Raw genomic sequence first — 22,893 nt, 5'->3', positions numbered from 1 at the left:
AGTCTGACATAACTCAAACTACTTGATCTGCATGCAGTCAGTCACTGCAAACAAAATCCCTTCAAATCCTTGAGGACTGCAGGACACTCATCTACCACACACATCCATCATCAGAGAGTCTGCCAAAAGGTCATTGATGGTTCTAATATTACAGACCATCAAACAAACAGAAGATGATAATCAACAGATATGACCAGAGCACATACAGGATATGTGAATAAATGTATACTACTCACATTTGTAACAGTATGAGGTCTCTTCAAGATATCATCTATGTTCAGTTAAAATAATGCACAACCACACACTTGCACCACCAACACCCCATGAGAAATTTGGTCATACAAGCCCTTTTTTCCCGCTTCCGGATATTCCTTTTAATTCTGGATACCTGGAGCATTCTCCACTGGCTCTACCACTTCAAAAACACACCTCATGAAAAAATCAGGAGGCCTGTCTGACATGTGTCCCCGTGCCCTGATGGCATGCCAACACCAAAGACCAGCATTGATTTTCTGTAACGCGGGGTCGGATTAGCCCTCTACAGGGATTAGCTGCCTGTGCAAGGCCTCGGGGTTCGCTATAAAACTAATAATTAATTTAAACAGCCAGGCCCATGGTAGGATACACTCACTAGAATGAGGGGGTGAGTATGAGTGACGGACTGTCTGGCACTCCGTGAAAGGAACAGCTGTGTGTATTTATAGGCCTACTGTATATTCAACTTGGTTTTATATACCTTCTTATATCCACAAATACACATGTATAACAGTTTATACTAAATATGTAGTGTTAATGAGAAGTATTAAACCATTAGGCTTGCTGTAATGACTTAAACTGTTGCATAGCTTCAAAAGTAGCCAATTAAGATTGACAGGGACGTGTTTGGCTGATAAGCTGACAAGAACACACGCTCCTATGCTCACGCCATTCAGAAATCACAACAAAAGGTCATAAAGATACAGCGGTATTCAAGAAAGCCATAAATGTCTGCAAAAGACAGCACCCATGCTGTTCCTGGTCTGACTGTTTGGGGACAACAGGCTGGGTAATCAAACTGGAAACAAAGCCAGCAGACTCCAAGAGGATTGTGTATTGACAGTGTTCATTAATTAATATCTTTTCATACAACACAGTTTAATACGGAGTCACAATATGTAGAGAAATAAAAACATGTGAATAAATGAATAGGCCATGTGTAACGTATCAAACAAGACAACCATGACCCCCCCAAATGAAGCAGTTCCAATCCCAAAATTATGAAGACGAAGACATTACACTGCTTGTATTCATCAACTGCATAATCAGCGGGTCATTTGTGGTTTCTAGCCGCGCTTTCATAGTGTCAGCTGATCTCACCTTATGAGGCCAGCAAAATTAATCTTCTATAAAAACCATGTTTTGATGTGTAAAAACATCAAATCGAGATATCAAAACAACACGGTACTACTTGTTTTTTAAAACACTTAACTTGTGCTTCGACTGTGCCTGGTTTTACAACCCCTAAAATGTAGATATTTGAAAGCGCTGCTGACGCCATTTTAGTTCGAGAGCTCCACAGTCGCGTTTTAGTCCCGAACGGGCAGAAACCATGTTTGCAGCGTGATTGTGTCAAATCAGTCACCGTGTGTTCTTTGAACGTGAATGTGAGGAGGCGAGCTAGTATTTAAGTGCTTTATTAAGCACTTAAATAATACGCGATAATTCCCGTGTCCAGCGACATGATCATCCCTAAAACACGTGTCTGAAAAGAGATTGTTTTTTTGTTTTAAAAAGCTGTTTTAAAATAATCGATCTCCTTGTTTATTTGTCTTCACATATGAGGTACAAAAAAAAGGGCCATCCATAGGCTAAAGTGAAAGGAGCTAAATTTAGAAAACAACATCCGCAACAATGAAGGTGGCATGTTTTTTATGATTAACATGGTATGTGATGACTGACAACAAATACTATATCTTTATCCACTGTTTCTAAAAATGTAGGTCAACCTCTGAAACACTGACTATCATATGAAGAACTAAATCTCCTCAAGTGCACCATTGTGGCAATCGTTCACATGTATTTCCTTGACAAAAAGAAATCATTTGAAATCAACTAAACTATGAAAACAGCAGCCGTCTTCTTTTTTTTATCATAGTAAAGCAATGCTCCTTTGTGCCACGCAGCAGTCTCCTTGACAGTGGTCTTGTTTGTTTACAGTTAGTATGTATCCAAATGCCTTGGAATCAGTGTGGTACTATTTATTGACACTAAAATGCCCATACATATGTATCTAATGCTAACAAAAACAACAGGCCTAAAGCCGTATGAATACAAATAGCTGAGGACGGATTTGTGTTTTACTTGAAGTGAAACTAAAACAATTAAAACTATCAGAAAGTTGAAGCATCTCACTGTTATCATCCCCCTTCCTTTTACCTAGCTGCCAATAAGGGCTGCCAGAGTCAGAGAAGGTAAAGGGATTTCTCCTTCTCGCCACAAGACTTTGATCTGACTGACACACAAACGGCCCTCAGATCACAAGTCTACAGACCCTGTTGGGCCTCTCTGGCTGGTCTGCTTGTACATGTACACTTCATCCCTATGAGGATTCCTTACCCTCCTCCCACTTCCCTTCGTCTTTCCCTTTATCCCTTCTTCTTCCTCCTCCTCCTTGGCTGTTTGGTGTTTTGAAACATCTGAGTACAGACATGTTCTGGGCTTTGGGGGACCCATGGGCCCGAGATCCAGACAGAGGGAGAAAATAAAGAAACTCTACAGTGCCCACGGTGCAAAAGCTATCTCACCAATATCACTGGGGAGAAACTCTTAAACATCACCAAACGTCTCGACAGACAGAGAAGATCAGAAGACGACTTGGTCTGTTGTTCGCATAATCATACTGTCAGCTAATGGTGCAGTCAGCGGCTCGCAGTGGAATCACTGTGATTTCAGCCAATGCATTTATCCTAATGGATAGACAGTGTTTTATGAGGGAAAACAGAATAAGAATACTGTCCTAAGCAGACTGCTGGTCCCAAAATGGAAGGGTTGTTCCTTGTAGTTTTCCAGCACAGACGTGTCAACAGCACGGACATGAAACATGCTGTCACTGTTTCTTATCTCAATATGTCCCTGGGTGGAAAAGTGAGGCAACAGCTTACTGATGTCTTGCAGCCTGCCTGACCATTAAAACATATTTCCATGCTGATGGATGTCAGATGTAGCTTTAAAAAAAAAAAAACACAGCTCGCCCTTGATTTCTGAGCTCATTCCCAACTACAGTTTTAGAACTTATTATTCATGCTTCACAAATGGAACAAGCAAATGTAGACTGTAAACAAGTTAAAATAATAAGAGGAAAGGGGAGAACAAGAGTGCAGCCAGCTAAGAGCACAGAGGCCGTTATCTTCCTCAAATCTTCATGTCGGACCAATATCAAGTTTTTGGGATGACTGGAAGGACAGTCAGTGTTTTTTATGAGTGAAAGCTGTGAAAGATGTGAGTACGGTTATCTTAAATGGAAACAGGAAATGAGATACAGCTGTGCTGAGAATGTGGCACAGCTGTCCATGGCCCGGAGATGGGTTAAGCATTCTACAGAAGTGAGGGAAAAAACATGGTCTCACCCACAAAGTCCATTAGGGGCCTTCTAAATTGCAAAGCGAGCAAATAAGGTGGCCTGCATGTAGTGTAGTTTATCGCTTCAAGAATGGCAAACCATGATTAAATGTGACTCAAATCATAGAGATTAAAGATGATTATATTAGTCCCTCGTCTTCACCGACATGTAACAGCAAATTATTTTTAATAATCATGAGGCCTTCAAGAGCTGCTTTCTCTAATAACAGCTTTCAACTATATTTTATGGTCATAGGATTTATTCATCAACTGACAACATTTATCATGCAGCCCTCTTAAAAAGTCATCCCCCAAAATTCAAAACATGGCAAGAACTGCAATCATCCTCTAAAATCTTGGCATGAAAACACCCATGTATCTGTCTTCACTTTTCACCCCTGGGCCCTCTAGAAAAGACTGTGAGAGATTGAAAGCCATGAAGCGACCAAAACTGCTTGGACCAAACCAAAGGAAGCTCCTTTGTTCCTCTTCCAAAACAGTCTCCAAACCTTTTCCCCCCCTTTTTTTTCCATTTGGGAGCCAGCCAAGTGAAGTAGAAGTATGGCTGCCCCTCTCCATGCTCTCTTCTAATATGTTCCATGCCTTCCAGTTGCTTACATCATCAATCTGGGAGATGGCTAAGTGTGATGGGTGAACATAAACAGTGTTTGAGTTATGGGCTAAAAGAGACACAGGTTGTATCTCAAACACAAGTTGGCGCCCTCTTTCCTTTCTTTTTTTTTATGAGAAAATGCTCATAGGAGAGGTCCTTATGGCTGGCGGATCTCCTGAATGACTTTGCATGTATTACGTACTTTAAAACCAATGCCGCAGAAGGAGGACAGAAGAAAAGGAGCTGCACAAAGTCAAAATTCACCCACATCGTCGACTTCAAGTGGCAAGCTTGTTATTGACAGCTGAGTGCCAGTCCTAATCATCTCCCTTTTAAATACTTGCTTAAAAATACACACCCTCATGTCAAAACCCGAGTACACATTAACTCTCCCCAAATCGCCTAACTACTAAACATGTCACTACTGAATTATACATCTGACTTTCCCCCCCCTTCTCATATTTACATGGTGTTTCAGCAGAATATGTGTAGCCGTTGTAAAGTATTTAATAAGTGCTTAAATATGTACAAGAGTTAAGATCTTAGCTAGTGCATGCACTGTACAGTGTTTACATGTTTACGCAATATCAAAAGACTCCACTACGCCTATCAAAGTGAGTAAGACATATGGATGGTTTGTTTTTCACTTGCCAGAATAGAAAAAGGGAGTATGTCCACTTGGGCCCCATCAGGTCAAATCATAAAGATCCATCACTGGCTTTGCACTCTGGTAAAACGCTAAGGAAACATATTGTAGATTTTAAGACCCTTTTTATTCAGCCAGACTGTGTACTAAAACTAATTGGATTTCTGTCAATGGAAAAAAATATATCCCTGGGACAGCTTTGAACTCAATAGCTCTGACTATCCAACTGCACATTAGGGAGTGGGACCTTGCCACATGCCAAGCACCAGGGAGGGAAATTAAATCGGTGGTCAACATAAAATATTAAAATAGCATGGTATCGAATTTTTTAAAAATTATGTCAGGGTGTCTCATTATGGCCAGCAAGGCAGTGAATTACGCTATATTTAGTGGGTGACAATTGAAATCATAGCTGCAGTCATTACCACTGACAAGTTTCTAAATAATACCCAATAAATCTACTCTTTTTAGCAAGGACGCTGTGACAGCTGGCAGTGCTGAAAAATATAGAGTAGAGAAACAGAATCTCTTTCCCCCCCCACCCCAAACTCTTCTTTCTTTTGCTCTCTCAGAGCCAATAAAATGTCCGCTTTTATTCTCCTCCTCCAAAGTGTTGGCTAGATGTCAGCGGACCCTTCTAAAGCTCTGCCACTGCAAGCTGAAGGCCTGTAAATCTCTGTGTCAGTGGCACGCCATCCGTCTTGGGATATACAATAAAAAATGTGACGCAGTCATAAAAGGAATGGCATCGCTGCCCAGTATATGTAATGTGAACAAAAGGAACATAAAGATGTTCCATTCCATTCAGAAACCGAAACCACAAGATGGCCTTATATTGACGGAGAGAGGAGGATGTGGATTGCCCTGGAAGGTTGATGGCCGCTCCTGACAGTGATTAACAGATGGTTCCCCTGCCATCAGTGGACTTTTGTTGTGCTTTAACAGAGAGATAAAGATTTATATACATGTTATACGGAGGGTAAAGTGATTGTGTCGTTGATAGACTAGCGGCTCCACTGGGCAGCCAAACCCTGATATAGCTTATTCCTCTGTGGTGTGGACCTCCATTGTTGACCAAAAGCTATTAAAAACACATCAATGAGCCACACTGTTGCAGTGGGTGCCATGTTCCTCCATTATGATTAAAATAGGCGCTGCATCTTTTTTTTTATCCATTGCCACTTACATGCTACATATTCCCGAGAGCACCAAATGTGTAATCATCCGCTGTTGAAAATAGTCCTAAACAAATGCAACATTTGACGAATCTATTTAACTGTGAACCAATGGGACTGAGTGGCACAGACGAGTACGAAAGTTGGATAAAAGAAACAGACTACCATGTTGTTGATCTTGGACCTCTCACATAATTTTGTTGATAATCCTAAACAGATTTTGGATCATAAATAAATGTAAATTTGGTCAGTTATGTGAATATCTGCAAACACAGACATGAGCCTACCAAGTGTATTATTATTCTTGATTGCAGGACACTCAACAACTCTTGAGAGAATTGATTGCACTGTTGCATACACGTACTTCTGCAATGCTGTGCAACATCAAGGATCGTTGTGCAGTGTCACTGGACAGTTTGTTGCCATGGTAATACTTGTCCCTTCCTTACTTCCTAGTAAGTAAGAACATATTTTCCCTTACGTGACTTATCCGAGAGTGAAACCACATCAACCTAGCAAGAAGCAGGAAGCTGGAAGACCTCGGTTGTGTGATCTATTTCCTCCACTTAGCCCATTAACTTAGCTGTCTTTGTTCTTTCTGTCACCGAGGGAAATAATGCCGGATGTGAACGTGCTTTTCACTTTAGAACCTACATTCATAATTGAATTTCCATTGAGAAGACTGACATTATTGAACAGAGTGTAGAGGTACTTCAGTCCATCCAATTCATGAATGTAGTTGAGTGAAGAATATGTGTTGAAATGTTATTCATAGTCCAAATGCAGCTAAAGTTAACCACGAGGCCAGATGTAGAGGAACAAACAAAACATTGGATCTTAAGAAGATCCTTTGCTTCAGAGCACATGAACCACATTTAATGAGATCCAATGGGGATGATAAAATGTGCTGTTCATCTGTAATCGTCTTCTACCCTACAGGCCAATCTTTATTGAAGCAAATTTAGCTTAGGAATGAAAATACATTGCTGGACAAAGAAAACACAAAAAATAAACAATGGACATAATAAAGGCCACATTATTGCAGTTGGGTTGCAATCCATGGACAAGCTTTCAATAGAATACAAGTTGTTTATTTTGCCAAAGAAAGAACAAAGAGTTTAGCTGGCTTTAAGTTAGATTGTAAGATTGCTGTCTTAATTTACTTAATGCAGTGAGAGTTTGTTATCCATGGGATGCCCATGATGTAACCTGTTACAGATATATCCAAAAGCAGTCCAATTGAGGCTGTCCAAAATATAATCTCAAATGATACGTTATGACACAAAACAAGCACAAATTGCTTTACTAAAAGGATTCAGTAACTCGGGCTCTCTGTTGACACTGGTTAACTGTTTAAACGGCATCAAAGAACATTCTGATACGATCTCTTACTGGATATATGGAGGAAAAGCAAAAGCCATTTATTAAGCATAACACCCTAAACTCTTTGTCATGCCATCACTTTCCCAGGAGTAGTACATCATTTAAAAAACACATCCCAGTGAAAATTAAAAAGGTTGTCCCCCCTCAATACCAAACAACGATAAAACATATCAATGTCTTTGATATGAATAACTTAGTTCCTGCCAGACCATGTCCCTCTCATCTCTCTGGTTTAAATCTCTTAAGGATGGGGGAGCTCTGCATCCTCCTTAATTTATGAGACACAGATCAGGTTATCCTAGAATATGGTCCTAAACAGGCCTGATAGATCGGATATGGAATATATTTCCCCAGCAGAACAGAGTATGCCACCACTATTACCAGACACACACACACCCAGTTTAGTGATTTGAGGACTTCATACTGCCAATGTTTCATCTCCTCTCCTACTAACTGACACTTTATCTGCATACCAGCATCTCTGAAGATTGAACACTTAGGCAAGACAATGACAGGCTCTCTTGCCGTTGTCACTTCTCATTCTAGGACTGGTCTAATGCCTCTTACTGGGCTTCTGCCAATAACAGACCCCCCGCCCCTCCTGTCCCCTTACCATCAAACAACCAGAGTCTACCTAGCTTGGATAGAAAAGCAGCACTTGATGTCTGTGACACTCATTTGTCAATTAGCAGGCCCCTTCCTGTGTTGACATACAGCAACTTGAAAGACAGAGTGGTGCCGGTGACGAATTAAGAGAGACAGATGAGTGAGACATGAGCGGCGGAGTAATACGATAATGTTCTTTAGATATGAATATAAAACGACACAGCTGACAGGCCATACAAGGTTTTATTTCATTTCTCAGTGTACCAGGCCTCCCTACTTTGTCTTCTTTGTTCTCTTTTCATCAGACTACTTACATCTCATTTTGACAGCCGGGCGACATTTAGAGCACTTTCGTTTTAAAGCTCGAGTTAGCATACTTGATTTGTCATTAAAATGCAAAACGCCTGCCATCACCAACATAGCCTGGGTGAGCACATACCACCTCAGACACAGGCACACACATACTTTACCCGCACACGTACCTTTCACAAACACGCACAGGTAGCTTAAGTTATCCGCAATGCAAAAGTGCAGCATGGACCAGACTTTCTTAACGGCAGGCTGAATTTCAACTTAAAAGTCTAATGTCAGGTGTTCATCTGGACACCATATTCTTCTAAGTATAAATAATCAAATCTACATGGTCAGAAATTAAAGGCAGCTTCCTTCCTCTAATTCATTTATACATCAACTTCACCAAAACCTGACCATGTTTGAAATAACAGAATGTATTTAAATGCACTACTTGTGTGGGCAGCACTGCTTGAAAAAACAACAAAGCATGAGGATGATACACAAGCTAATTAAGCCTCGCTATTAAAAGCATTATTCATGTTAACAACAAGATGTGTTAAATTTGTCCGGCCTGACAGTCGACAGAATACAGGTCAGCCGCTGCAGGAGAACGCTACCAGTGATGGAGGAGAGAGTCAAGTACCAGTGTTACGGGTTAAGTGGTTTCCCTGTTAACTGGTGACTTTCCTCTCAGTGCATCAGTGGTTGCTATAAAATTTCCAAGCCTACTTATCCAATTTGTTTTGGAGTCTTCACTTTTAGTGAAACTGTGATACCACTAAGAATGTTTTAAATCACATACAGGACTTGACACAACGCTATTGTACAAAAATAATTTCTGATCCAAATAACTATTCCAGTTCACCAAACTCCTGCTCATTTTAAGTGTGAACATAAGTGAGTATTTCTCCAATATTTTACACATTTAACAGATTATTAGAAATGCCTTTGTCATCGCGTAATTCAAAACCCAAACACCACTTGCAGCCACCAAAATGATCAGAGTTGAATCAACACCTCTTTTTTTTATCCTACAATGGCCGTTATTGTAAAACTACAATTATAATCAACTATAGCAAACATTTAACCGTTGATTAAAATATTTTGCATGCAAATTAACACGACATGCGCAGTAATCACGTGTCGTGATGCAGATCTAACTAGCTAAAAAAACAGATCTCAGTCATATAGAGCAGGCTTCACTTTCTAGTAAGGTCCAGGGTTTCACAAAAGCTGCCATCGCATAAAATAGGATTTGTTTATCAAGGTGCCATGTCAGATCGAAGTAGAAAGGTTGTCACTGTTCTCACAACATTCGGATTCACCCTGTGACTCACCGACATGTGTCCTCCTCAAACCTCATGTGTCCAGGGCTGTAACCCTGCATGTAACAGATGCAGGCACCCAGAGTGCACCCCGGTCACAGAACGGAACCATGTCAAGACAGCACGTGCCCACTCAGTGCATTGTGTACACACCTGACCTGGAACAAAGTGGACGACACAATACTACCCGAGCCTGTCCTGAGACAGAAATCTCACTGTGAGCCACACTTCTCAACACATTGATGAGACAGGCTGACACGACAGCACACAGAGGGAGAGGTGTGGGTGTGACAGCCCGCTACCATAATTTCACCCTGCCATTACCTGCCCAGCCACTCACAGTTATGCTCACAGAGACAGATGCACAAACACTGCACGCGAGCAAACATGCACAAGCGTACACACGGACATAAGCATATGTGCAACGCACACACACAAAAACATGCAGGACTCAGTTAAAGGTGATGCCAGCACATTTCTTCTCATTGTGACGCATTGTCAGCTTGCTGGATGAGCGTTGTCAATTGAGCTGACAGAAATAAGCATATTAGCTACAACAAACTCTGGCAATGTCTCTCTCTCGATTTGAGTCAAGCAGCATGAGGAGGTGCATGAGGCTGAAGGCAGTCCACAGAGTCTCAATAACATGAGCATGTGTTTGCCCCTGGTTTGCTCGAGCTGACACTGAAACAAGGTCATGGTGTCGATACACAAATGTCTCTACTATCTGACGCATAACGTCGAAGCTAGGAGGTAAATAACAATATAATAGTGTGATATATGGCTCACTCTTATATTGCAATGTTGTCTTTTCTTAATATTGAGGCCTCCAATATAGGGGGCATAATTTAGGAGTATCCGGTAATTGGCCCTTTTCCTAGCAGACATGTAACTGCAGGGTAAACACAGGTGTAATTGATAAAACTGATAAAGGGCCCATTCTATTTAGTGTCACAGCCATTACAGTGAGCCAGCATGCACAATACCAGGGCCCCAGTCACCTAAATGGAACAGGGCCATAATTAATTTGTTCAATCTCACCTGTGTTTACCCTGCAATTACATGTCAAAATGGCTGCTGTAAAAAGGGCCCATAGCTGTTTAAAATATAGGTGAAAAGTCATAACTACGAGCGTGAAAGTGTACCCTTTCCATTCATGTTAGCCATAATAAGCTATGTTGTGCTTAGAAGTGATATTTACAAGCCAATTTTGAGTGAATTAAGCTAATATCCATTTTACTGTGTATTCCTGAAAAATGACTTTCTGCAGGAAAGCCCACTCGTTAGAAAAAGTATGTTATGCCAAATATTGTTTTTAAAGCGGAGTTGATTTGCACTCATTTTGTCAAGCGATGGCAAATACTTGGAAACATATAACGGGTTTAGATAATGTCCTCACCACTAGGTCTGGGTGATAATTCCATATGATAATGCATCGTCTTTCAATGGATTCATATCGTGATGAAATTATATAGCGAGATATCTTGACACATAATTACAACATCTAAATTGACAATAACAAGCACATTCCAACTGAATTACCAGAAAACATGCTATATCATGATCGTTATCAAGATATGAAATATATCCAGATTGAATATTTTGGTCATATCGACCAGCCCTACACCAAACTCAAAGAGCTAAGCACTTTTTTACCATTAAGCTGTGAGTCAGGGGCTTTTGTCTATTAGGTGCATTCTTATAGGGATCAAAACTACTGAAGGGGTGGCTATGCCTTAGTTAGCATATAACTTCATCACATGTTGAGCTGCTTATTGAATTTCACAGCTCCACCCACCCATGACCTCCCGATGTTGTCATGTGAGCACATACAGACACCAATAGCTACAGAGAGCATATTTAAGAGAGACTAGTGGATACATAGGTGTGTGTGTGTGTGTGTGTGTGTGTGTGTGTGTGTGTGTGTGTGTGTGTGTGTGTGTGTGTGTGTGTGTGTGTGTGTGTGTGTGTGTGTGTGTGTGTGTGTGTGTGTAAGGGTGGAAAGGTTTGCCTCAGTAATGTATACCGGTACTTTATAGCTATGGATAGAGATACAGTGTTCACGCTGTGCTTCTGAATGGGAGCTCACGTTAGCAATATAGAAGTGTTCAATGTGAGCCCTTTAAACACACTGAATGAGAAAAAGATGAAGCACTATGGAACAGATCATTTTGCCCACTAGCAAAAAAATCAATCAATAGTCCATTGATATGAGCCCCAAATGGTTTGTGCACCACTTCATTGCTTCTGCACCGCTTCTCTGCCAATACCACCCTTTGAAGTTTAGTAATGATATCTGACATCTGAGATTAGTCAAACTGAAAATTAATAATGAATTAGTAATATCTGAGTTATAAATAATTGATTGTTAACATCAAGTCCTTAATGTGACGGGTTCAAAGGCGAGGAACATAATGCCAGCCTTGATCTCCCTGGAAGCAACACACATAAGGGTTGTTTCAGTCAGATTTCATAAATATTTTTGCAGCACGTAAAAGATCACTTTCTTTCAGGTAATGCCAAGACATCTACTATCGGACTATTCAATTGTTTTTTACCACACACACAGCAACCATGATCTCATGGCAATTATCCTGTGTAAAGAATACAGTTTACTCAAAGGTTTCTATAGTTGGCAATGACTTGAATATCTTGTTTACCTTTAGCTGTTTGATACCACTCATATGGAAAAGCTTCTGATCATCCACTCGTGCATTAACTGATTGTGGGTGTTGAAAGTGACAGATGTTTTGACCAAAAGAAAATAAAAGTTTAAAACGGAGTTGATTTGTACGCATTTTCTCAAGCGATGGCAAATACTTGGAGACAAAGAAGTGTTTGGTATTCTGCCAGGAATTAGAAAAGTTATAGAAATGTCAAAAATATAGCAGCCTAAGATGATGTCAATTCAATATGATAATGTATCCAATTGCAGAGCTTAAAGTAAATTATATTATATCGGAATTTGTGACAGATGTGACAGATGGTCGCCATTGACCGCATGTTTGTGTAGCCATACATCTGACGAAGGTAGTGCAGACAAAATGTTGTAATTAGAATACCGGCACTAAGGGAGACTTTAACAGTGTTTAAAAACAAGTGGGGAAGTGACACAATAAATGATGTAAAACCATGCAAATAGTCATGCTGGTTGATGGTGTCATTGGCACATGATTAAGAAGAAGATAGACTGTTAACAAGGAGACACTGCCAGACAACGCAGAAAAACTGATTTGCATAAAAATATCAAAAATGATTACTCTATTGCAATTGTTCTTTTCACTTGTTGCTTGCCAGGTTCATGACTACACATGCAATTTGATTTATCTCTACATTCAGGTTCAATTAACCATTGGGTACCCTCAAACTCAAAAATCCTTGTCGTCATTGACCTCATACAAGCAGAACCGTGTGCACACATGAATACAGTAAATATTTGAATCAGTATGTCTCGAGTCATACTTTTCTTGGTGCTGATGTTGGTTTTTGTTTTATAGCATCTGTTTCATAGTGCCTTGCTCAAAAGCACATCAACAGTGGATTAATTCATTTATTGACCCCGAACACTAGACTGGGCTCCTTTAACACTGTGTGTGAATGAGAGATTTAGCAAAATGACACAATGTAAATCAGTTAAGTGTAGGACTCCACATTTTCAGCACTGCCTCAAGACAAAAAAATCCAAGAAAAAGGGTCCCCATTAAGGCGCCTTCATGGACTGACAGTCATGAAACAAAAGCACCTTATAACCATCATCTCCTTTCTTTTACTTGCCAGATCAACTGTGCTAGTCCTGCTGTTGAAATGGCAGCCCCCTCTGAAGCAGCTGCCATGAGCTGCTCCTTCATGTCCTGACAGAGGAATCTTTTCTTCTATTTTCCCCCTAAATTAGGATGTCACATTTATCGATCGCGCTTTTTATCCCGTAAGAGCGAGTCACCAGCCCAGCTCTAATATTCATTCAGCTCTTTGATGTCATGATGACACTATGGCCACCTGTAGACCAAGGGCACACATTCAATTGCACTTGATGTAAAGATGCATGTCTCCCAGTAAACGTGTGTGTGTGTGTGTGTGTGTGTGTGTGTGTGTGTGTGTGTGTGTGTGTGTGTGAGAGCGTGAGAGAGAGAGAGAGAGAGAGAGAGAGAGAGAGAGAGAGAGAGAGAGAGAGAGAGAGAGACCATGTGCATCTAGGTGATTGCGTCTGTGGCCTTTGTATCTGTCATCTACCTGAGCAGATTGAAGCTGAGATCCAGCCTTCTTGCAAACTGGCCATATGTGCCTCCAAGGAAGTCCGGGATGTCCGTGCAGTCATGTCCAATGTAGGAAATCTTTAAGAATTAAAAATAAGAGAGAGAGAGAGATGCGTGTGAGATTAGCAATAATAATAGCACCCTTCACATGAACATGACAAACATTGTGTCAGCATACTCCACCTTTAAAAAAATGATGATTTGGGAACATCCTTTAAATTGATTTAGATATAAATGATGATTATCTCATCATGATATAAGATGCTGCATTGTATATGTATATATAATGCTACATACTGCTACATACTGCTGCAGTCAACCAAACAGCGAGGACGTAGGATACAAGTGTGTAATTGAAGGCATGCTCCCCATTGTGCAAAGATTGAATATTTTGATTTCCAATGATCATTGCATAAACTGCATACAACTTCAACAATTTAAGCTATAGGACAGTTTATGAAATGTCATTGCTGCAGAATTAAGAACATTGTTCTCCCCGCAGTGTGTGTGTGTGTGTGTGTGTGTGTGTGTGTGTGTGTGTGTGTGTGGGAGGAACTGCAAAACTGAAAGTCCCGACTGTAACGTCAGCTCCACTGTGTCACATGACACAGGGTGATGGCGAAGAAATAAACAAAACCCGTTTGAAAAACTCCACTTTTTAACAGGCACGGGTTAAAGATGCCTGGGGGAAAGCAGAAAGCCGGGCAAAGTCCGACAGAAGCAGTTTTCAAAGCGAACTTACTTGAGTCCCATTCAAAGCGACCAGCGACTCGTTATGCGCCATAAGTTTCTCCCGACGATGACAGCTCTCGGTTGTCCCGGCGTCTTTCAGATGTACTGCTATCTGAGAGGATGTCCAACGTCCCGCTCACGTTAGAAACACGCGGTTATCAACAGTAAATAGTGGTGTTTGTGGACGTAGCACCGGCTGCTTTGGAGATCCTCTGGCGCTTTCTAAATTACTTTACAGTTTCCGCGTGCCGCTTCAATCAGCTGACTTTCTGTTGTGCGGAAGAACGACACGAGGGCTTCTGTCTCCTGATGAGAGAGCAGTACACGATTTACTCTAACGTCATGTTCTTATAGTACATCCATACTTTACACGTATAAAAAAACGACTGGGTTTAGTTATAACAGCTTAACGTTTTAAAGAAAGTAATTTATAAACAGGCTATAACTGGTCGAAGCCAGAAGACCACCAGCACCTGGTGAAAAGGATCAGAAGGCTTAATTAACACACCTGTTTATAAATTACCAAGTTGGTACTTTTTTTGTACCAAGAAAAGTACAATTGTTTTATCTGTAACGTAATATTTGAATTCAAAGCCTCAATTTCCCCAAGGGTTATTCGGTTAATAAGCTAACACACTGTCACTCTGCACTGCTCTTTATTGGGGATTTACCTGAGAGATAACTTGACAAACTCATCTGTCAATCCTTATTTTTGAAGGAATTTGTCTTGTAAACCTAAAATATATTGCTTGGTAATACTTACACCATGAGCGTTTTGATATATGAGCTTGTTGCTGCAACTGGTGCCAATGGTCTGTTCAAAGGGTCGGTTCACTCAAATTACAAAAATGACTCTTCTTAGTGGTGGCTAGCTAGTTGTAAAGATAGTTGTGGTCATATTTGCCCAGGTTTTGTATGGAAGGCCTGCACAATCTGCACATACTCATTAACACTGAAAACATGCAAATGCACTTTGACAATGTGCCTATACTCACTGAAAACAAGCACATATACGCACTGACAATGTTCACATTCGCACTGACAATGGGCACATATTAGCAATGTACACACATGCACCGAAAACAAGCACATACGCACTGACAATGTGCACACATGCACTGAAAACGAGCACATACACACTGGCAATGTGCACATACACATTGACAATGTGCACACATGCACCGAAAACGAGCACATACACACTGACAATGTGCACACATGCACTGAAAACGAGCACATACACACTGACAATGTGCACATACGCACCAAAAATGGGCACATACACATTGGCAATGTGCACACATGCACCGAAAACGAGATCATACACACTGACAATGTGCACACATGAGCTAAAAACGAGCACATACACATCGACAATGTGCACACATGCACCAAAAAACGAGCACATACGCACTGACAATGTGCTCACATGCACTAAAGACAAGCATTGACAATGTATTGACAATGTGCACACATGCACCAATAATGAGCACATACACACTGACAATGTGCACACATGCACTGAAAATGAGCACATACACATTGACAATATATTGACAGTGTGCACGCACTGAAAATGAGCACATATGCATTTACAATATATTGACAATGTGCACATGCACCGAAAATGAGCACATACGCACTGACAATGTGCACACATGCACTGAAAACAAGTACATACACATTGACAATGTGCACACACACCGAAAACGAGCACATAACACAATGAAAAGTAGAGCCTACATGTTTGTGGGCTGGGAGGTGGTATCTGAGTGTGTGCGTGTCAAATATTTCATTGCGCACAGAGGTTGTTGTGTAACAGGAAGGCAGTGAAATCTAGACCTTCCTGTTGCAATGAAAGTACTTATTTACACACTTTTTTCAAAACTTTATTAAGAACTATTATTACGATACAATGTCTCTTAAAAAATATAAATGTGCATTTCTCAATAACAAAATAAATAGAAGAAAAAAAACATCTGGGCATATTGTCAATAAAATGGATATATAGATAAATAGAAATAGAACAATTGGACATAAGAAGAATACATAAACTGAAGACAATCACAGACGATTATGAAATGAATAAACATTATTGGACAAAGAATTCAGATCTTCGTTGAGTGAAAGTAGTTAAGTATGTCAAATACAGACCATATTGGGTAAACTTCCCCTGTTCCAAATTAGGGAGCAATGCAGAACTGCTTCCCTAAACTTTGAAACATTTAGAATTCAGGACCAAATACCTTTTAGTGAATGAGCCAGTCTGAAATGAGGCTTAGACTTCCACTGTTGAGTGTTTCAAACTAAAATCCGAAATTATAATATTCTACTTCACAGTGACACTGAAACCCGACATAAACAGAAGCAGTTGCCATCACAGCAATTAGCACATCATAAGCAACAGTCCATTTAAGAGAGACCAGAAAAAAGAGGAGAAAATGGTCAGAACACAAAACAATAAAAGTAAAATGATTGATAAATTATATTGAGTCTACTTTCTACGGTCCTAAACAAAGAATTGTAGTTCATCAGTTTTATCTATCTGCAGACTCTCCCATTCAGAGGCTACTCTGTTCAGACTTCATGGTTACATGTTAGTTCCGCTTAAAAATGCCATCTGTGGTGTGAAATATATGATATCTTTCTTTTCCGTTCTGAGAATAAACATATTCCCAAAGGTTTTTGACATCATGTCTGTGATTGTTTTGGGCCTAGACCATAACAGAAAACCATTAAAGGCAAAACTATATGTGGTTTTAACATTACAAGGCAACAGTCTTAGTCAAAACAATATGGCTTCCACAATGCAGTCCAATGAGGATGCAGGATTAAAACCCCCATTGTATTCAGTGACTGGTTGAAAACCTGTGCCCTGTCTATGTATGCACAGTTTGGGAGTATACTATTCAAACTTGAATTGTCCCCAAGAGGTTATTTGAATAGAATGCAAAATTAAACAGCAGCACACACATAGGTACACAAACTGCCTCACATGGTGGCCGAAATTTGTTTGAGGTGATATGGACCTCATTGGCTGCCCCTCAACAGTACAATAATGATGGTGTTATGTCACTAAAGTGCATGGGCAACAGGTGGTTTCATAGTTCGGTTGATGGATACTACTGCAGGTAAACATTGTATATACAGCAAACATTAATAGTGTATGTAACGTTGGTCTGAACCCAGTCACCTTTTTGTTTGTGTTATTGCTAGCTCACTCTAAAATAACGAGGACTTCTCAAATACTCTAATGAGCATGTGCTCATTTGGTCAAATTGTAAGACCAAATGTATCGTCACTGCTCGTATATACTGGGGTTTTGTGTGCATTCTTTTCATTTTGTTTATTTGTATGTAAAATATCTGATCCTAAATTAACCAACGTTAAATTGACTATGTATCTCAAACTTGCTGACAGATAACTTGATGAAGATAGATGGGTACTCGGTAAGTATGTAATTGCTTACAGGTCGTCGAGCTGTGGTGAAGTTGTAATTGAAACATCCTCTATTTGTCGCTCACTATATCTTTCTGTTCATATTTTGACAATGCTTCGACAGATTATCCTACACATATGAATGCTTGTGAATGTGAAACATCTGCAAGGCGACCTAAAGACAGGTGGCAGGAGGTGGTAGCGATATTGTTTTATTAAGTTTCTGAAATAAAAATCACATTTTATATCAGACACAATCTGACAGCTAAACCTACTTGCTTTGTGACTTTCCTTCTACTCACAAAATGACATATTACATATTAATTTGAAGTAAAAAGAATATGTCTTTGATAAGAAGTATGAGTGTAAACAAACCTTTACAGCTTCATATCAAGGATATGACTCATTTGTGTGTCACACTTTCAGTCAACTACACAATAAAATCACCTTAATAAGAAAACAATAGTTGTGTGTTAACTCTTACACAAGTTCCCGAGGTATGTACATTTTTCCTGTGTTTGATTGCTTGACTCTTGATAAAGTTTAAAACTTTGAATCCTTATTCAATGTGCCACATTGCAGCCAAACACTGAAGCAGAGCTTCCCTCACTGCTGTGTTTATCCTTGCAGCTGTGCTAATGAGTGCTGTGGCGCTTTAATGAAATGTGGAGGCAAAAACCTGCGTGTTTTCAGGGGGGGGGGGGGGGGGGGGCAAGGTGGCACTTGGTTAAGAGAATCAGGAAGTTCGGCTGCTACACCATGTTGTTCCTGTGCTTTGCTCCATGTTCGGTGACGTCACGCGGGACCTCCCATACGCGGAAAGGCTCACTTTCCCCCGCTGCCTGCCCGGGGAGAGAGAGCGAGAGTCTGCATGGCTTCAGTCTCCACTGTGCCCTTTGCGGCGCTTCACATTTTACACAATGTAATGGCTGCTGTGTTTGAGTATTGCAAAACAGGCTCATTTAGACAAGAAGGACTACGTCTTAATATTCTTATAGTGTTTTTTTTTTTTTTATCCTTTCGCTTCTCTGACGTGTTACATCGGAGCTTAGTAGGAAATGATTCCAGGTAATGTCATGTTACGGACTTTCCTGTAAACCTGTCCTTCCTCCGTGGACTTTTAGACAAATACCGTCTACTTCATGCATGTTTTTTAGTTGGTTTTACAGCGTGTATCACATTGTTTTTAATCCGTTAATGATATTTGGAGATTTTGCGTCATTCTTAAAAAAATGTTTTGTTTAAAGCTGGAATATCGCCTCAAAATAATTATTGGAATACAAGCTCAGATAAAAAATAATGATAACTTCATGTTATCAGCTTCAACAGTCAAAGCCTATGAAAGAAAGTAGGCTACTTTTTAAATGATAAATTGTGCCTGGATGAGATGTGAAGGGGCACTTAAGAAAGTTGCTTAATTGTGTAATTTCTATTTTACGTGGCTGCACATTTCTATAAATCAACATTGAAATGTGTTCTTCCCTGTCGGCCCAGTATTGCTTACAGTAAACCTCCAAATCCAACACACATTACTTCACAAGATGTAAATACTTGTATTTGCATGCGAAGAGTGATTCATAAGGATGTCAGTGTTATGAAATATATGGGGATATTAAAACTTTCTATTTAAATATCATGAATTATGGTCGCAAAAAAAATGTGTTCCCATTTAGTGGGAATGCCGAGAATTTCGGTGTCTGGTGCAGAAGCCCATTCGTCATACGGACAATAAAGAGGGTTTTCGCCTGACAGTGAAAATTTATGGTTGCCCTTCTTTGCCCTAATAACTCACATATTGTGTCACGGACTGACAGCCCTTGCAGAAAACAGCAAGCCTGTTATCAATCACACATCTTTGCATATTATGAAACGTCCCCCCTTTCTGTCAGACAAAAACACTGAAAACATTTGAGGGAATAGAGCTCAGCTCATTTACACTTTGTTCCCAGTCTTATAAACTCACATTAAAATGAAAAGAAGTGAGGGCCTATTTTGTAAATGCTGTTGATTTATATGACACGTGATCTCGAAATGTTGACCTATGTATTCACAGAGAAGACAATTATTGCTGTTTTTTATTTATTCGTAGATATTTTACAACGTTGTAGTCAGCCATGCAGACCACATAGGCCTATATATGGGAGCTGAAGCCAACCTTGTTCAACTGTTTGCTGGAAAAGGTTTTTCTCTCTATGATGAAACAGGCAGTTTATTTCTAAATTGTTGTAAAATATACTTTTCATCACGTGGGGGAAATTTGTTTGGGGTTTTATAATATTCCACTTCACCCTTCATTCTAAATTGTATTTGTGACAGATTATGAACTCCAATACATTGGGTGTTTTTTAGTTTTTTTTTTAATATATTGAAAATATATTTTTCCCCTTGACTGTCCACTCCAGGTTTTCCTGCTCTCCAAGTTGACCTGTCAAACAGATTACCACAGAAAGAGATTAATGGCAAAGGCGGGTTGCAATAATAATCGTTTTGTTTGATGTGACAACTTTGATAGGCGTTGATTTACTTACAAACTGATAGGCTTTTAATTGAGCGCCTCCATCCCGATTGAGATGAAAGGAAACCCGCATTGAAAAGCTGCCCGATTGCCCCGGAGCCTCAATACTGATTAGCCATCTCAGCGGTGAATAGTTCAAGGCATTTTAAACTTCTTTTCTCAACGGCCTGACAGACCATTTCTCTTCTTTTCTTTCTCCCTGTCCGCTTTTCTACCTCTCAGAGAAAATAAATCATTCTCATTGTATGTAAATAAAATCGAGCTGACATCAATATAACATGTCTGGATTTCTTTTTTGTTCCCTGTCTTTGTTATTCCTGTTGCAGATGACAGGTTTTACCAACACAATAGCAGATGCATTTAGCCAAAATGGACAGGGTTCTGTTTGGAGAGACACCGTAATGTTTCACCGGCTTGTTGCGCATTTTCATTTTGTTTGAATGAATGTTTTATCTCGCAGATTGTCTGGGAAGGACGGGCTACATTTAACATAGTAGAGATAATTGATATATAAATGTTTCATTTGACAATTTTCACTTTCTATTTCATTTATAATGTAATCTGTTCTTTTTTTATTATTATTTAGTTACGTTGTTTTTCAGATGTCACGGACGCTTTTCGTGTCAACTGTGTTTCCCCGCTTCTTGTTAACACCAATCGGCCGATTATAGCAAGAGCACTTTCACACCTCAAAGCCCCCGGCAGCTATACATTGTGAGCCGCACTGTCTGCAACTTATTAAAATTTCATCGCGTGTGCCACCTCCTGAGGTGTTTGATGAATAACTTCAGAAAGTTATAGACTTTGTTGAGAAGGCCAGAGCGGAATGGAAATACAGTTCAGTCATCTCATCCGGACTGAGGAGGTCGCCGATTGGCGATGCATCTAAAAAAAAGACAAAAATTAAACGTTAACTCGAGAATCGATTTATTTCCCCTGAAAACTTGGTGTCTCTTGCAGAATGTCTCTCTCTCTTTCTCGCTCTCTCTCTCTCTCTCCATTTGTTCTTTTCCCGCAGTCACACTGGCATGTAATCAGCCACAATAGCTGACATAAATCAAGCGGCGGATTGACAGCGTCTGACAAATAACTGATTGATTGCGGTGGAGCAGAATTGACACTTGACGGAGGGGTGGAGATAGAAATAGAAGGGCGGTGTATATTATACTGAAAACATGTGACATTCACATCCCTCCATCACTACATTGGTCTATTCCTGTCAACGCTTGTCTGTTTAGGGAATTCAAGCTGTAATGGTTGGTTTTATGTTTGCCGGCGGAGGAAAAGTCCCAGCCGTGGCGCAAACCGAACGCGCCTCTCGGGCTCCAGACCTAGAGAATAACACATGAAATACTTGTTAACGACAGGCTTCTGAATTACGTATATTTCACATATAAACGCCTAAACTTCACGAATTAGTGAGCTGTTAATATCAATGAAGCAGTGGTGGGGAAAAGTCAGTAACCTAAAAAATGTGCCAGCAATATTGTACCATCATAAGTTAAATGATGTGTAAAACGAGTTAAATATTGAACTGAGATGAAAATGAGCGTGTTGTTGATGATGCAAACACGACATAACGGCAGCAAATAATGTGAATGAACGGACTGCCGATTGATGAACGTCCATACTCAAAAACTCAGTGAGTGACATCTTGTATATTTGACAAAATGATTTCCTAAAGTTAGTTAGTAAAGTATGCCTTCTGATTCTAAACGATAGAGATATGTGTTCATCTATGTTGTATTATTCACTCTCTATTCTTTTCTCCCGGTAAGCACGGGACCCCGTAGCCCCCCTCATCTAAAACCACGTAAGCGTTCACACGAACCAAAATATGGAAGCCTGTCTCCTCCCCCGAGCTGTCGGAATCGAGGCGCTTACAAAGAGGAGAACGTCACATCCCCTTGACCCTCCAATCACCTCAGGGTCCCATTTGATTGGAAGGCGGCAAAGGCTTTAATCTCGGACTAATTCAGCTGCGTTTGAAGTGAACATTTCTACCAGTTCGTACTTCAGGAGTACAGAGCGAGGACCTGCAGACAGACGCACTCAAGGCGCAGCGCTCATGGTGCAAGACACTGCCACGGATCTGCGATAAACTCGCACGGGCTCCTTCCAGCTGCCGCGCCTCGCTTCTTTTACCCCGGATTACTCGTTATTGAACCGTTTTACGACTCATTTTTCCCCCTTTTCCCAGCCGAGAGAGAACGAGAAAGAAAAAGGCTCGAACCTTTTTTCCCCCTTTTTTTTGCTTGAGTTTTTCTTAATGAATCCAACGAAAGCATCGCTGTTTCATTTCCCGACAATTGGGAC

General features: G+C 40.3%; 1 protein-coding gene across 1 annotated transcript in view; it reads right to left on the bottom strand.

Moving 5' to 3' along the window:
- The window catches only part of lrmda (leucine rich melanocyte differentiation associated), a gene marked incomplete at both ends in the record, with an annotated part of 191,950 nt that extends 177,274 nt beyond the window's left edge, over positions 1-14,676 (bottom strand). The window contains 2 exons of the mRNA XM_079229903.1: positions 13,870-13,970; positions 14,635-14,676. Of these exons, the coding sequence (XP_079086029.1) occupies positions 13,870-13,970; positions 14,635-14,676 (143 nt within the window). The remainder of the gene's footprint in view (positions 1-13,869; positions 13,971-14,634) is intronic.
- Positions 14,677-22,893: the final 8,217 nt, after the last annotated feature.

This window comes from Taurulus bubalis, assembly GCF_910589615.1.
Source record: "Taurulus bubalis genome assembly, chromosome: 14".
NCBI classification, from domain to species: domain Eukaryota; kingdom Metazoa; phylum Chordata; class Actinopteri; order Perciformes; family Cottidae; genus Taurulus; species Taurulus bubalis.
The sequence above is the reverse complement of the archived record's forward strand: the minus strand, read 5'-3'. Positions and strand labels throughout refer to the sequence as shown.